The following is a 12,408-nucleotide window of genomic DNA, read 5'->3' on the forward strand; positions in this document are numbered from 1 at the left end:
TCGCTCACCTCATCTGCGTAGCGAAACTACATCGCATAGTATAGTACACGCAGAGTTGTAGCAAAGCCCCTGCACACAAACATCTCCTTGGTCACTACATGATTTCACTCAGAAGGTCCGTCTATAGATCATCTTCCCCCTTATCAATAATTGTTGTTCATTCTCTATTTGATCCAATTGGAAATCCATTAAAGCATTAGGAAGAATTTTTGGTATACCACCTTTTCCAAAGAGAAGCACGTTGTCTGCATATAATAGCAAGAAACAGAGACAACCTGCAGTCACGGGGACATGAATTTTATAGACCTGTGAATACCTTTGGCCTCTCATTGATTAGAATTATTAAAAAGGGCTAATCCATAGTATTAATTCCATGGGCCGAGCTAAAGGGCAAGAGAGGGGTAAAAATCCCACTGCTAGAAATAGCTCCAAGGGCCACATTTGGCACGCTGGCATGGAAAACAAGCAGGAAAGTCGAAACTTGCTTTGGGGCAGTTTCTGAATCACAAGAAGAGGGAGAGAGGCAAGTCATAGGCTGGGAAAGTGCCTCAAAGCTGTTCTAACAAATCGCCTTGCTGATTTTTGACGGCCAGAGCAGTCCGTCGGTAGTTTGAGAGTTGCCCAAGCTGCCAGAAGCTCCAAAACTAATTCGCCTACAGCCAAGGAGCCTCCAGAAGAATTTGCCTACTGCCAAGAGCTTCCAGAACTGAATCGCCGTCAATTGGGGAGCTGCTAGGTGACTTCGCCTTCAACCAGGAGCAGCCAGATTGACTGGCATGCCTGCCACCCAAGTGAATTTGCCTTCAACCACGAGCAGCCAAATTGACTCGCATGCCTGCCAGATTGGTCTGTTTTCATCCAGGGCCAGTTGTTGGGTCTGGTGTTGCGTCCTAGCTCCAGACAGCAGAGAGTTGCTTCCAGAATTCCCTATCAAACAATTTGCATGGAGAGTCACCTTCTTTTGTCTGTCAGCTAGAGTATCCCTAGGAAGGCAGCAAAAGTTTGGCACTAGTGACAGCCTGTGAGAGCTGTGTGGCTGAGATGGGCTGCTAGTAACAGCTCCCGGCTGTGTGCAAACCTTGTGTGTCTAGAGGATTAATGCTTGGACAGCCAGGAAGAGGGTGATTCTGCCTTGTAGGTGTTGATGAATTTTTGGAACCGTCGGCCATGGATTATGCATTGGATTTGGATGCCTTTTGAGCCGGGAATTGGCTGAATAGCAGGTTGTTTGTGCTTGCCAGTGTGAAGATTCAATTAGGCTGTGTTTGGACAGGTGTGAGGGCATTTAGCCTTGCTGTAATTTTTCCTACTGAATAAAGAAATAAAGAAATACCGAAAGCGGCGCCAAGGTTTGAGACCAATCGGGTGTCTAGTTTCTAAGCAGGAGCAATCTAGCTCCCCGTTGTGGGATCTATGTTCTCTTTGTGTTGCTGAAATTATTTTCTAAGTGGCTGAAATACTGGTACTTTCTGGTTAATATTTATTTACCGCCCTTTAGATTATCTAAAGGCTGGTTTCAGTGGTTCCATTGCCGGGATATCACCATCTTCCTCAAGAGGTGAGCCTGGGGTTGTTGTTGCAGTAAGTACTATTTGCTGGAAGCTATTTGCAGCCCATCCAAGAATTCCCCCTCTACATCAGCAATACCAACCAAGCACCCAGATGGTTCCAAGCACTCGTCATTGTCCGTCACCTTCACAAAAGATTCTGACTCCTCTTTTGATCATCTCTCAATGTCAAACATCCTGACAGTAACACAGGGTCCGTATACCTAATCTCAGTAGCACTATGAGATGCCACCAAGAAAAGTTCCTCTTTGACCACAAACTGAGCTGACTCCTCCGACTCTAAGCTGGTCCCCTTCTTCTTTTGATCAGCCTTTTCTTTCTGCAGTCCTTCAAAAAATGCCCTGGCTCATCACAATAAAAGCATTTCCTTTCTTTCTTTCTCTTCTTCTTGTTCTCTTCATCTGAAAAGTCTGCTCCGTCGTCAGATTTGTCCTTCTTGGGTTTGCCTTTGCCAGGCTTACCCTTGCACTTGCCTTTGCTCTTGTCCTGAGCTACTAAGGCTTTATCATATGTTCCATCGTACTGCTTCTTGTTGCACCAACAATGGAACCAGCTCCTAGAAAGTCACCGGTGCCGCCCTAGGCCTTACAATCATCGTAGAAACAAAACTACTATAGCTTCCAGGAAGCATTCCAAGTAACAGCCTTGTCATCCTGGTCCAGCTCGTCCTTTGACCAACTACCACTAGTTGATCCCACAGCACCTTCATCTTAGTGATGTATTCCTGTACCAATGCCCCTTCATCCATGCTCATGCCCATATAGCTCCATCTCGAGGTCCAAGAATCTCCCCCTGTTATTGAGCTCATACACGCCCCTCAATGTTATACATGCCTCAAAAAAGTGTTCGCCATCTGTATATAAAGAAGCAATGAATTTTTCATGCTGTCCACAATGATAGCCAGGGGCTCCGTATCACGGATCTGCCATGCTCTCACTAACACCAGCTTTGTTGGTGTCACCACCACCGCAGTTTGCTGTGGTGGCTGGAGTCATGACGGGTTGAGGCATCAAAACCCTACCGTTCGCAATCTCCCACGACTCCCTCGACACTAAGTGGCTCCGAACCTTCATTTTTCATAATAGGTAATTGATCTCATCAAGCTTGCCCAGCTCACTAAAATTAGGGATCTAATACTTGTTGGCCATGACATTCAATTGAAAGGAATAAAGTTTACAGTGTCGTACACCTGCCTGAACCTGAGCCGCACACCTAAGTACAATCCTTCAAACGCCTGCCTGATCCTGAGCCTCCCGCCTTGGTACAATCCTTCAGATGTTGAATTTAATTCCCCTGAGCAATGAATCAAGGTCATCCTTGAGCAAGGTCCTTGCCTTTAATCTCCACTTCCCGTGAACTTTAGGTCAGGACTCTGATACCAATTATCTTGAAGGCGGAAGACTGATAGATGGGCCCAAAAATTACACACGGAAGTGTGTCACTACGGAATCAAACTTCTTAACTTGTGTGTATTTCACAACCATAGATGTGTGTGCAAGCTAGTAAATAGGCATTGCATCAAAGACAGATATAGAAGCCACTATGATATATTTCCATCCGTTCAAAACTGGACACAATACAAAAGAGATGCAGAGTCCCACCAAACCGTGGTCCTCCGATCTTACCAAAAGTCCTACTATCTGCTTGGCACCTCTAGATCTGTGCTCCTCTGAGCTTATGTAGGCTCTCTATCCAATGATCCTTCCACCTTGCTGCCCGGGTAGTCAGCCTAGGTGGGCAGCACCTTCTGAGGTAAGTCTGCAGCTTCTCATGCCACCTTCACCTCCTTGAATATAGGCCCAAGGAAGGTCCACTGCTGCTCGTTTCTGCTCCTTGAAATGCTGCTCCCCAAGGGACACCTTTTTGAGGGCACAAGGCCCTTGCAAAATAGCCGACACCAGCCCCTAGTAGGCTGACTGGAATCCCCCCTACTAGCCGACTAGAGGGGGCCTCTATAAAAGCCCCTTTAGGGCCCCATTTGGAGGCATTTGCTGGCCTGCCTGGCCACGTGGCATCCAGCCAGTGGCCTAGGCCCACTTCTTTGCCCCAAACCAAGCCCTTGTGGACCCAAAACATCCGCAAACTGTTGCACCTGACTTCAGCCATCACATAGTATATAGGGCATCTGAAAGCGAAGTGCTCCTCTAACTCGATCTCCTACTGATCACATAAAGTGCAAATGTGACCCTCTCTCGGTATGCCCTCGGCCGATCCACTCTCATTGCAAAGTCCGTGTGCTGAAATGGGGAACTTCCCGATTGATATCCTCAAGCAGTGGAGGAGATGGATTCATGTGTATCCTAGTGGGTCAATGAAGCCCTCTGCTGAAATCTGCAAGCAATGGTCTCTGTAGCAGCTCAGCTTCACATGAAGCTCGCTAGGTGCCAACCAGGTCTTGCATGTGTGTAGTTGGAAGAGATCCTCCCACATAACCTAGTTCACCTTGTGATGCGTGAGCAAGACGGAGGGGGACTCAATGTTGAGCTTCACAAGAAGCTCGCTAGGTGCCAGCCAAGTCTTGAATGTGTATAGTTGTAAGAGATCCTCCCACATAACCTGGTTCACCTCATGATACATAAGCAGGACGGGGGGTGCCTCAATGCTAAACTGAAAGACGGGTAATCTGTCTATGTGGGGCCCCAGACTCTCTAACCATCTACACATACGTGCATACCAATACCTCTCATCACCCTCAGCTGCCAAAGCCATGGTTGAAGATACCATGGTGGCCTGCATATAGTGCAAGAGCCATACTCCCTAACACGGTACCTAGAATGCTGTGTCAAGCTATAGTGGGGATGCTTCGAACTTAGCCAGTACTATCTGACGTGGTGAAGGCTTACTGTAGATCATAAGTCTCTATCTCTCCACTCGAGCCCAATCTGTCTCTGTAGGTGTGGACCCCAACAATGGCTACCATACATACTTGCTAGGCGGACCAATGAGTCAAAGAAAAGAGACTTGGTCCAAGGCTCCTGGAAGTGAGAGTAAAAGCATTGACATGCGACTCTAGCAAGTATGGCGTATCCCCTGCTTAGTCGGGCCTACAATGCTAGTCGCATCGTGAAAAGCAGGCTAAAGAAACAAGCTCCCCCAAATATGTATACGATGCAACAACCTCCACCGATAGCCCATCTAGTGCATGGTTGCCCAAGATGTATTGAAGATCACGACCTTGGTTTCACCAAGGTTGACCTTTAAGTCATGTGTCTCACAAAAAGTATTGCATGCATCTAATTGTTGATGGAGGCCCTTTGCTGAGGATGAGAGTACGACCACGTTGTTTGCATATAAAACAATCTGGAGCAAGGATCCGGCAAGAGAGCAACCAGCCCCTCCTAGGGTCCCAATGAAAGTCTTCGAGCTCATTTATATAGAGCCCAAACAAGGTTGGTGATAATGGACGACTTTGTTTGATCCCAATACTGCTATTAATCTGCTCTATCCACCCTACACCTGTCTAATCCCTGCCTAAGACTCTCATATACTGCAATGACTGCCCAAATGATCTCCTCATCATGCAAACGTCTGATGAGGCAAGCTCTCAACACCGAGTCAAAAGCTTTGCAAAAATCCACAAAGCAGCAATAAGCCTCTGTCTCCATTCAGTGGCCTCTCAATGACACCTCCAAGTGTGAGTATGTAATCTAGGACCCATGATCTCTCCAGAAGCTCGCCTCTCCCACAGCTCTAAGTCCTTGAAGCTCTTCAAAACGGTGGCTAACCTTTGTGTCGAGCACTGATGCCTGGATCTTGGACATGACATGTCCAATCATAATGGTCCTATAGTTTTCTGAGATCATGGGATCCCCTGCCTTATAAATGGGAGTGATGGTGTTAAGAGTCCAGGTGTGAGGGAAATCGGTGCAAATAGCTTCGTTAAAAAGCTTTGCTAAGATCGGGGCAATGATATCTATTCCATATGCAATTAACTCAATACATAGGCCCTCATCATCTTTCACTCAACCATTGTGCAGCTTTAGGGTTGCATGTTTGACCCCACTAGCAGTGAAAAAAGTGCAAGACGTAGGGTGTGGGGACTGCCAAAGATCAAGTGTTGGCTGGTTAGGTACATCATATAGCGTGCATGCATAAGAGTACCAGAGTGTGGTGTCCGTAAGAGGAGATGGGGGGCTCGTCTCTCAAGAAACTTCCACCAAAAGTCTTTAGAGCTGTTACTAAACAAAATGTTTATTAACTCCTCGTTTCTCGCGAATGAAAGCCTGCTTCTTCCAGTAAGTACCAGACAATGGTACAGATGTATCATCTTGGCTTCACTCAAAAGACGGTGCTTAGTCTTGAATCTAAGTTTTGTAGGAAACCCTAAACTCAAGACTCATGTTAAGTCCTAAAGTGACACATGGCACAATGTCAGATACATTGTGCACTATTTATAGAGGATCTCAACATCTTAGGTTAACTGAGTCGCATTCTATAATAAAACCTTGCAAATATACTAGGATCCTAAAAACTTATTACAAAACTCGTAATCTAGTGTTCGATACTTTTGTAGCAATCCCTTTTCATGTGGCCCTTCTTGCCACAATAGTAACACTCAATGTTTCGTGCCCTGGATTTGCTACAAGACTTCCCTCTTTCTTAGGACTTCCCCTTGAACTGTGATCTGTCCCTTTGCACATTTAAGGCTGCATCCTGCTTATTGTCATTCATAAGCTTTCATCTAATCTCCTCGACCAACAAGGTACCCACAACATCATCAAACTTTAGTACTCCACCAGATGCAAAGTTACTGACAGCTGTACGGAAGGTATCCCATGAGGATGGCGATGGACACAAGAGGAATATTGCTTTAGTCCCCACATCCAAATTCAGCGTATGAGCATGAAGCTGACTGAAAATAATATTGAATTCATTCAAGTAAGAAGCAATGGAGACCCCTTTCTTCATCTGTAGCGCAAACAACCTCTTCATGAGGTACACTTTATTAGAGGTAGTTTCCTTCTCATAAGTGGCACATAATTTCTTCCACCAATTTTCTGTAGTTTGCTCATTTACCACTGGAAATAAACTGACTCTGATAAATGGAAATAAACTGACTCTGCAAAATGGAAGCCTAACAGCAGACTTTGTTAATGCATCCAACTCATTCCAATCATCCTCAGACATAGCCTCCCTTAGGACGATTACACTATGCAACATGCAAGAGGTTGAGTCAGAGGAGCACTTTGCTTTCAGGTACTATGAGATCCGAGGGCATCTCCATTGTCTATTCAGAGATGGATTTGGATCCCTCTCGAGCCTCTTGGTCCATCCGGATCAGAGACGGGTAGCAATTTTCCTTCATGAGGTCTTACGACACAAAGACCAGCTGCTCAGAATATAGAGACAAGATCATGAGGCCTTGTATCCTGAGCAACTGGTCTCCGTGTCATAGATATGATTGTTATTTCCTTATCTTATTTCGCTCTACTTAACTATGCTATTTTCACGGTACATAGATCGTGTAGATGTGATGCTCAAGCATCAAGGTCAAATAACAAATTTTAGACTCATCTGTTTAGTACAGATAACCCATACATAGAAGTTAACCCAATGATTGGAGTAGTCATCATTTAATGCATTCATTTTGCAAGTTTAAGCTTTGCAATAACAATGACAATACAAGCTTAGAAAAGATAGCTGGTACGGCAATGCACCACTTAAGATAGAAGTCTGATTTCGGCTCCATTTGGCTGTTTGTGATTCCAGCCTCTTTGCTGGGAGTTTGTAGCCCACTTTGGGCAGGTTTTACCCCATACTTTGTGAAATACTATACCCCTCGTTCTCTGCTGCGTACTTTGATTTATTATGGCTCCATTCTCAAGCTTTCAGTGCACCATCTGAATGAGAGATTGGAGAGTGTTGAGTCATATTTCTGCTGTGTGAGGTTGCTGCAGAAAGCATAACTTTATTCTAACACCTAACCCTTGTATAAGAAGATAATAAGCATGAGAATAGGACATCTGACGTCACTCTCACCATCCAACTGAAGAGCTAATCCAAGCCCACCACCGAGCTGGGAAGTCAAGATCTCACCAGGGGCAAAGCGACTGAATACAAAGGCTCATCATCCCACAAAAGAGGCCTAGATCTGTTTATAACCTCAGCCCTTGGTTTTATTTTGCAAGACTAAAAATCAAACCCTAACTGACTTCCACTTGACATGTGTCCACATGTGCTCATCCCTGTGAGTCTAGCCAATACCCAACCAATCCCCATCCTTCCACGTAGGCCTAATTATGTACAAATTAACCCTCTCCAGTCTTGGCACATAATTTTGCCCCTCCCAAACCAGAAATCATCCAACAGCATTCTCGGAAGTCTTATTCGAGCAATATTGCTACAAAACTTCACATGACAACACACAACACTGAATGGTACAACAGAAGTCATTTGTAAATGAAACGTGACTCACCCAAAACTTTGCAAACCTCCTGGCAGCATCTCCAATTTTAGCAAGCCATGTGGCACCATACAAAGTGCATCTCTCCCACAGCTGCCACAAAGTTGTCTGCCTGTCTACAGTGATGTGCATAATACCTTCTGCAGCCATATCTGAATGGCCATGTCCAATGTCTTCTCCTTCCTCGTTCATCACAAGTAATTTCCCTCCTTTGGTTCTCCAACTACTCAATCCAAACCAATGCAGCCAAGGTTTTCCAGACGAAACTAGTCCGTTAGCACCTGCTGCTGGATTTTCTGCAGATACAAGCTCATTTGGTCGGCCAAATGACTTATGTGACCACAAGCCATGCCCAACAATCTGCAATCCACCAAACAAATTCTAATAATGAAAAGCTGAATCATAGGGATATTTATATAAGAAAATAAACCACTTGCCACATTTTAAAATAACGACATGAGACTCTTTTGTCACCTTTATTTGCAGTAGCTGAGCTTCAGCAATTTTATCACGTGACAATTCTTTCGCACAACCAGGCTGATCACGAATGAAATGAGGTAAGATTATTGATATACATAATATGAGTGTAATGAACAGAAACAACATTTGAAATCTCCAATAAGAGGCTATCAATTGATTAAAAATAAGCATTACAACCAGTAAATCTCCTCTCTCCATGCAATGATCTATCAAAGACTATTACGCTATACTATACAGCATCATTGAGATGGCAGAATGCTGAGAAAGATGTAGTTCTTGAGGCAAAGAGATCATATCAGGTTTGAATATGCCTTACAATCCTCTCTTTGAGGAGGAGATATTTGAGAGATACATTCACTGCAACAAGTCCCATAGTACAATTTAGACTTTTGGGAAGTGTCCATGAGGTCTAAAATGGATCCTTCATGACAATGCATGCTAATTAAAACTATATACACTCAATAGGGCCCTCCAGATTGAATTTGCACGTATTAATTAATTTGTTTCCGCAGGGGGAGAGTGCAATGTTTGATTCAGGTAAGGTGGATCCAATGTTTCGATTAATTAAGGTGTACGTCGCACGAGGGGGGCAGGCTGGTGACGCAGGCTTCTTCCTGAAGCCTCGTTGCAGATGGTAGTGGTGCAGTGGCACAGGCTTCTTCCAGAAGCTTCTGACATACATAAAAGGAGGAGGGGGGGCGATAGATTGCAGGCAGAGAAGGGGGGCTGTGAAAGCCTCCCAAGAACAACAAGGAAGAGAAGGGGAGGAAGGGGGAGAGATGGAAGGTAGGGCGAAGGGAGAGGAGTGGGAGCAGTGAGAGAGAGGAGGGAGAGGAGGGAGAGGGTTGAGGGGTAAGGGGAGGAGCCGAGTGAGAGGGAGAGGGGAGGGTGGAGAGGAAGAGCTGAGCAGAGAGGGAAGGGTGGAGTGTGGAGAGGGGAGTAGAAGAGCCGAGCGGAGTGGGGAGCGTGGAGAGGAGAGGGGAGGGTGGAGGGAGCGGAGAGACAGGAGCAGAGGGAGCAGTGGAGGGTGGAGGGAGCGGAGAGACAGGAGTAGAGGGAGGGCGAAGTGGAAGGTTAATTAGGGGAGCAAATTAATTAGATGACCTTAGCTTAGATTAATCGAGAATGAAAGAGAGGGGGGGGGGGGGGGGGGTGATAGACTAATTATTAGAAATGGAGTAAGGAGCGATTAGGACCTTATAGATCAAACTATACTCACCAAATATCTTTAGATTTATGTGCTCTTTAAGAATTCTCATAGAAACACTTCTAGGGAGTGTGTACTGTCAGAGAATGACAAGCAACCTCGTACTAGTCTGCAGCTGAATACGGGCGTGCAAAGGACAAACTATACTCACCGAATATCTTTAGATTTATGTACACTTCTGAGCATGTACTGTCAGAGAATAACAAGCAACCTCGTACTAGTGTGCAGCTGAATACGCAAGTGCAAAGGACCTTCAGACTTTCCCCAAACAAGTGCATGAGTGACAAACTGCAATCTGTAAACAGACATCAGAAATACAGCAAAGAAACATCCCTACATAGACACCAAACAAACTGAAATCTGTAAACATACATCAGAAAGTACAGCAGAGAAACCTCAATATATAGCCATCAAATATTATCTGGTCTTTGGCAATCCCAACGCAACTCTGATCATCACATAGGATCACCCAAAAGGGCATCAATGTTCTTCAGATCCATGTGAGCCACAAGATAGGCCCTCACGCCAGCAAGGAACAATATTCTGTCTTAGACATATACCTAGATGAATCCAGGAACATTCCCAAACTCATCCTCTAAAAACACAACATCGTGCAGTTTCAACCTCATGATTGTCACTCATAAGATTGAAAACCATAAACTCCATCACGCATAGCAGGGACTAGCTACTATGACATCCCCACTAACGTCATCAGCACCCAACAGTGGGTGTAGACCACAGTATAAAAATATGCTCTCACACATACAAATCCACACACACACAATACTTGAGCATCCATTTATACAAAGTCTTCTTACTGAGTTTCTGTCTCCAGAGGTGAAGGGCAAACTCAGCCATGACGAAGGCTAGCACTAAAGGAACAATATCCTGTCTTAGACATGTCTAGAATCCCAACACCAACCCAGTTAAAGCATAATCATGTGAGAGTCAGATGAATGAATCCTAGCAACATAGCCTACTAATCATGCGCTGTCTATTGGCAACCTCCCCTCTCAACCCACGGTCAATCTTCATGGCCTGAAGCCTAATGATCTACAAGCTCTTAGTGTTGATGAAACTGTGGGTACTCCCACTGTCCACTGACCTACAGACGGAACTGTCATCAAGGTCACCTCTCAACGTGAGTGTCTCGTACTTTAGCCCCCATCAATGCATCGAGGGATATTCAATAGAGCTCTGACTAGGCATTCCAATACTGCTCCTCATTCATTGAAGTCTCTCCCTCAGTATCATTCCATGCATGGAATGGCATAGCGCTCAACGGATGCAACTCTCAAAATCTGACACAGTAGCATTGGTCTGAGATGTAATTCTCTCAGCATGCCAAATCCCATGTGTGTCCTGAACATACACCCCAAGTCGTGTAGTACCACCTGGGTCAAACGGAAAAGCAGGACCATCTCCAGCGTGGAGTTTGCTCTGCAACATTGGCATCATCTGTGTCCTCGTGAGTCACATCAAAAATCTCAGGAGCATCTACAAGCTGCTCCTAACAACTCCACAATTATGATGAGCTTTGATGTCCCAGCATTTCTTACTTCCTGTGCTCGGGAGCCTACTTCTCTCACAATTAAATTAGCTCTTTTTTGATATCCATGATAGCCATAGTTTTTCTCAATATCTGATTTTCTTAGTACAGCATTAGGCTTTGCTCCAAATTTTGTATGTAGTTGCCTGTATGGCTTTACATAAGGCATTCCGCCGGCATTATTGTAAGAACGGTTACATTTACGTGGGGCTCCTGCGGCCAACTTGTGATGCCACTCAACCATTATGGGCTTCTTCTCAGCCTCCAGTGTGTTCCCATACACATGTTCTCAGTTTGCTTGTGCATACCTTGGCTCAAATATCTCAGCAAAGCTTGGCAGCTCGCTCAATGGTTTGGGGCTCGTGGGCCCTCACATCGAATGCCAAGGAAGAGTGCAATCCCTGAATAAATCATAGCAACTTTCCCTCTCCGATATGTCACACACAAAGAGGAAGAGTTTCCGAAACCGTTCCATATACTCCTGGACAGTTCCAGTTGGGACAATGCATAAAATAAGCCAAGTGTTGCTCCAAGATGAGCAGCGAAACAAAAGCATCAAGCCCTTAAAACACTTCCATGTGATGGGTCTATGAGAAGAAGCTCTCATGTAGCGCCACTGACTGTGGGCATAATCTTGTAAATGCATAATAGCAAAGATGATGTGCTCCTCGTCATCTTTGAGGTAGAAGTGGAAGTAATTCTAGCTTCGAGATCTCCTCAAGCTCATTAGGGGTTCAAGTATACCCTTTAAAGTTATGCATGGTGAGCTTATCTTGACATCGGATTGACCACCTCCAACAGCCCGAGCATCATACCTCTTAGTGTTCACCTAATGATGAAATGGCATCTCATCCCTAATGTCCTCAAGCAGAGTATCATATGCCTGCAAAGCATGGGAGAGCATGTCACCAATGTTAGGCTGGCAACTTTTATGTGCTGCACCTAGCTATGAGTGCTCACCTATGGTAGGATAGGGATAAGAATTCTGGCTGTCTAGTCCTGCCACATGCATCATGATACGGAAATTGTGAGTCAAAGGTTGGGAGGAGGATTGACGACCTCTCTCCCACTGCTCTGCGAATCACTGCAAGAACCCAATGCCTCTATAGGCATGCTAACTAGTGGGATGAAAGAGCAATGGTGCTCATGGGGAGAGTCATCGGCAAGCAGTCCATATATATATACCAGTCGTACAAATTCA

At 45.1% G+C, this 12,408-nt stretch overlaps 1 protein-coding gene across 2 annotated transcripts in view; it reads right to left on the reverse strand.

Annotated features, from left to right (window-relative positions):
• Positions 1-12,408, reverse strand: part of LOC147901483 (S3 self-incompatibility locus-linked pollen protein) — a 174,202-nt gene that overhangs the window by 158,665 nt on the left and 3,129 nt on the right. For both annotated transcript variants that reach the window (XM_087374617.1, XM_087374616.1), the window contains exons 2-3: positions 8,446-8,508; positions 7,984-8,331 (exon numbers count right to left, since the gene is read on the reverse strand). In XM_087374617.1, the coding sequence (XP_087230743.1) occupies positions 7,984-8,331; positions 8,446-8,508 (411 nt within the window). The remainder of the gene's footprint in view (positions 1-7,983; positions 8,332-8,445; positions 8,509-12,408) is intronic.

This window comes from Dipteris shenzhenensis, chromosome 5 (genome assembly GCF_047967505.1).
Source record: "Dipteris shenzhenensis isolate YYH24624 ecotype China chromosome 5, Dip_SZ_1.0, whole genome shotgun sequence".
Lineage (NCBI taxonomy): Eukaryota > Viridiplantae > Streptophyta > Polypodiopsida > Gleicheniales > Dipteridaceae > Dipteris > Dipteris shenzhenensis.